The sequence below is a fragment of the Poromitra crassiceps genome, assembly GCF_964638095.1.
Source record: "Poromitra crassiceps genome assembly, chromosome: 6".
NCBI classification, from domain to species: Eukaryota; Metazoa; Chordata; class Actinopteri; order Beryciformes; family Melamphaidae; genus Poromitra; species Poromitra crassiceps.
Genome location: NC_139627.1, coordinates 37,806,704 through 37,811,777, shown reverse-complemented (window position 1 = coordinate 37,811,777; position 5,074 = coordinate 37,806,704). Strand labels below are relative to the sequence as shown.

The 5,074-nt window shown below is 43.5% G+C and overlaps 1 protein-coding gene across 2 annotated transcripts in view; it reads left to right on the top strand.

Annotated features, from left to right (window-relative positions):
* Positions 1–2,510: 2,510 nt before the first annotated feature.
* The window catches only part of inpp4aa (inositol polyphosphate-4-phosphatase type I Aa), a 19,197-nt gene continuing 16,633 nt past the window's right edge, over positions 2,511–5,074 (top strand). For both annotated transcript variants that reach the window (XM_083639379.1, XM_083639378.1), the window contains exons 1-4: positions 2,511–2,826; positions 2,932–2,976; positions 3,088–3,206; positions 3,457–3,573. In XM_083639379.1, the coding sequence (XP_083495505.1) occupies positions 2,727–2,826; positions 2,932–2,976; positions 3,088–3,206; positions 3,457–3,573 (381 nt within the window). In that variant the 5' untranslated portion in view covers positions 2,511–2,726. The remainder of the gene's footprint in view (positions 2,827–2,931; positions 2,977–3,087; positions 3,207–3,456; positions 3,574–5,074) is intronic.

Sequence of the window (5,074 nt, the reverse complement as noted above, 5' to 3'; positions counted from 1 at the left end):
TCAGTGGGGGGGGGGGGTGGCAGCAACAGAGCAACTGTTTCAGTGGGGGGGTGGCAGCAACAGAGCAACTGTTTCAGTGGGGCGGGGCAGCAACAGAGCAACTGTTTCAGTGGGGCGGGGCAGCAACAGAGCAACTGTTTCAGTGGGGGGGGGCAGCAACAGAGCAACTGTTTCAGTGGGGGGGGCAGCAACAGAGCAACTGTTTCAGTGGGGCGGGGGGCAGCAACAGAGCAACTGTTTCAGTGGGGCGGGGGGCAGCAACAGAGCAACTGTTTCAGTGGGGCGGGGGGCAGCAACAGAGCAACTGTTTCAGTGGGGGGGGGGGGGCAGCAACAGAGCAACTGTGTGCGTGCGCGTGTGCGTGTGGTTGAAGTGATAGTGAAAGTGTTGTTACATTGTGGCCAACAAGACATGATTCACTGTCTCCAATACAGTATTATGGCAAAAGGAACACAAAGGTTTTATTCTTGCTTTAATTTTCAGGTGGAATCTGTGGAGAGATGGAAAATCAATGTAAAGGTCTGCGAACTGTGTACACCCAGAGATATACCTCATGCACTAATTGTTCTTACACAGCAATCTCTTAATCTAGGTGGCAGTGTCCTGACCTGAATAGAGAAATTACTCATTTCATTTTTAATATTTGTTTGTTATACGGTGCCTTCCACTAATGACACTTCCTGTTATGTCTGGAGTCGATTGGCTTTGGCTGTGTGACCTGTGTGTGTGTGTGTGTGTGTGTGTGTGTGTGTGTGTGTGTGTGTGTGTGTGTGTGTGTGTGTGTGTGTGTGTGTGTGTGTGTGTGTGTGTGTGTGTGTGTGTGTGTGTGTGTGTGTGTGTGTGTGTGTGTGTGTAGTGTCTGTGCATGTGTGTTCCACATTGTTATGCCTTAGCATCAGGAGAGAGAAGAGTTTGCTGTGTTGGCTCCTCACACCCAGCAGCTGTGTGAAAAGTCTCACTTTCTCTCCAAACTAAGCCTTTTTCCCGCTGCCTATATTAGCACACTGACAGGCAGAAGGAAAAAGTAGAACACTGACAGGAAACTTTCAGCACTTTTAATTTTTTCCCCAACCTGGACCCTATTTTCATTTGTTTTTAAATGTATAACTAAGTAATGTGAACAGAAATCTTTGAAATTGATGCAGTAAGCACTAGTATTGACCAAAATCGCTTCAGTTGGCAGCCACTTTTAATGAGCATGTTTTGACCACTGACAGGACCAGATTATTCCAAAGGGATAGCTTCCATACTGCTCACCTGGCGTAATCCAAGTCTCCACAAGCCCTGAGATGTCACGTTGACTTGAAAATATGTCATTTACACCCTGTTCTTAGTTTAAATCTGCACTGTAGCCAGGTGGGGCAGCATCCCACATTGTTACTTCCAGCCCCTGGTGCTAAAACACGGTGTAAAATGACATATTTTCAAGTCAACTTCAGGGTGTGATATTGTCTTCATAGCAAATTCTCTATCTTGGCTTGGCTGAACAACTAGTTTTTCATCTCTTTAACCTTGTGAGATATAGAACATAACAGCATCAATAACAACTAGGCTTGTTTACTTATTATTTATTTATTTGTTTATTTGATAGGGACAAAGCACATTAATGAACATCAAACAAGACCGGATTTAGCAAGGATGCTAATGTCCATCCCTAGTCCCTAGGCAGGTAACTGAGAAAACATATGCATACAATAACACAATCATACAAAGTAGAAAAATGCAATATAGCTGATTATAACATATACATACCTACATACAAAGTAAAAAAAAAAAAAAAAAAAAAGTGGTCACAATTCTGGTCTGCCTTGAGCCTTTGTTTGAGATGGGTCTTAAAGGTAAACATATTGTTTGGCACTCCCTTATTGGCAGTGGCAGGTCATTCCAGAGACCGCTTGAGCGGTATGGGCAGTATTAAGGTACAGTCCTTGCCTGTGCTGGGCTTAGCCTGAATCATTTTTATTCATTTATTTTTATTTTATTCACCATTTGTAGGCTACTTTTATACTTTATTGGTAGGCACGCATAATGTGTTAAAAGCAACACTATATTGTTTAAGACCACTTTAAACTGAACATGTTACAGGCTTGCCCATAACGGTGTCTATCCCGTTCGTTTAATTGTCATTCTCCATTGAGGACATTTGTGAACAATATTGTGCATGTAAATAACGTTTTCTGAAACATTGAAGTTGCAATCTTTCATTGATAGACATCAATTTATACAACAGGATCTTAGCCAACAGAATAATTATTTTTGAGTTAGAAAAGAAACACTTAATACAATTGGCTGGTTCCTAATGACAACATATATTGTGCGATTTAATAGGCCAACGTACATACAGCCTTCACTGCACATCAGTGTTTCCATGGGGACAGCGTAGCTCATCTCTTTGTTGTTGTTGTTGTCTTTCCTGCAGCTTTACCAGTGAGCAGCCTGTGACTACAGAGATCTACACACAAGGAAAGCCAGCACACACACACACACACACACACACACACACACACACGCACGCACGCACGCATGCGCAGACACACACACACACACACACACAGACACACACACACACACACACACACACACACGCACACGCGCACGCACGCACGCACACACACACACACACACACACCCACAAAGAGACACACACACACAGGAAAGAGCTGAGGTAAGAGAGGGGCTTTTGGCATCCGTTCTGACTCTAACCCCCCCTCCTCGGCCCAGCCACCATGTCGGCGAAGGAGCGCAGCCCCCGCCATCGGCCGTGGTCGGTGTACCGGGCCAACACGTTTGATCTCTCTGCTGAGATGATGGGGTTGACTCTCGCAGGTAACCAAAGTAACCGCTGCCACGGCAACCTGCTTGCTCCATTTGATGTTGAAATGGCGGGGCTTTAAAAAAGGGGCTTTTCTCTGTCTTTCTACTGTCCTGTAGGCAACAGTCAGGATCCAGACGAGCCCGTGCTGGAGTTTAGTCTGGGTGAGTTATATTAGGCCAGGGTTGGGGAGTAACCAAATACATGTCATCTGTGACTAGCCTACTGTGAAACAGCACAGTTTGTCATCTCCTGCTGTTTACACTCTGCACCAGCCTGCAGTGAACTGGTCACTCCGGCTCTGGACCGGAGGCCCACCAGCTTTGTGGCAGTCAGCTGCACCACTCCTCCTCAGGCCTTCTGGACCAAGCACGCTCAGACTGAGATCATCGAGGTACGACAACGTCATCACTCCTTATTTCACTCTGTCTTTTTCTTATTCTTTCTTTCTTAGCTTGCAGGAGACAGGGAGAGATTAAAAATACCCAACACTGCACATAATATCAGTATCTCATCTCATCTCTCTGTGTGTGTGTGTGTGTGTGTGTGTGTGTGTGTGTGTGTGTGTGTGTGTGTGTCTCTCTCTCTCTCTCTCTCTCTCTCTCTCTCTCTCTCTCTCTCTCTCTCTCTCTCTCTCTCTGCAGGGAACCAGTAACCCTATCTTCCTGAGCAGCATAGCGTTCTTCCAGGACTCTCTGATCACTCAGCAGACTCAGGTCAAGCTTTCTGTCTACGATGTGAAGGACCGTTCCCAGGGCACAGTGAGCACAACACAACAATCATCTCTTACAACGCTACTCCACCATATTATCACAACAACACAACACAACACAACAATCATCTCTTACAATGCTACTCCACCATATTATCACAACAACACAACACAACACAACACAACAATCATCTCTTACAACGCTACTCCACCATATTATCACAACAACAACAACACAACACAACAATCATCTCTTACAACGCTACTCCACCATATTATCACAACAACACAACACAACACAACACAACACAACAATCATCTCTTACAACGCTACTCCACCATATTATCACAACAACACAACACAACACAACACAACACAACAATCATCTCTTACAATGCTACTCCACCATATTATCACAACAACACAACACAACACAACAATCATCTCTTACAATGCTACTCCACCATATTATCACAACAACACAACACAACACAACAATCATCTCTTACAATGCTACTCCACCATATTATCACAACAACACAACACAACACAACAATCATCTCTTACAACGCTACTCCACCATATTATCACAACAACAACAACACAACACAACAATCATCTCTTACAACGCTACTCCACCATATTATCACAACAACACAACACAACACAACACAACACAACAATCATCTCTTACAATGCTACTCCACCATATTATCACAACAACACAACACAACACAACAATCATCTCTTACAATGCTACTCCACCATATTATCACAACAACACAACACAACACAACACAACAATCATCTCTTACAATGCTACTCCACCATATTATCACAACAACACAACACAACACAACACAACACAACAATCATCTCTTACAATGCTACTCCACCATATTATCACAACAACACAACACAACACAACAATCATCTCTTACAATGCTACTCCACCATATTATCACAACAACACAACACAACACAACAATCATCTCTTACAATGCTACTCCACCATATTATCACAACAACACAACACAAGACAACAATCATCTCTTACAACGCTACTCCACCATATTATCACAACAACAACACAACACAACAATCATCTCTTATATTACAACACTATTCCAACATATTATCACATCTCCTGTTAGGAAATGTATACAACCTTATTTACTTGTCTAGATTAAATCCTCCACACTCACACTCTGGGTTAAAGGTCCCATCTTGTGTAAAACAGGATTTCCCTTGGCTCTTTGATTCTAAAGGACTTGGGCGTGCTATAGAAACATCATGCAAGTCTCAAAACACCAGCCATGTGAGGAGAAAAGGCCTCCAAATGAGCCGTTTTGACTTCCGTAAAGTAACACTCATTAAATGTGCCTGCTTACAGCGCCGTGGAAGACCAAAACTTGTTGTCTGTAGCATGGCTGCATAGTATGTTGTCTGTAGCATAGCTGCATAGTATGTTGTCTGTAGCATAGCTGCATAGTATGTTGTCTGTAGCATAGCTGCATAGTATGTTGTCTGTAGCATAGCTGCATAGTAT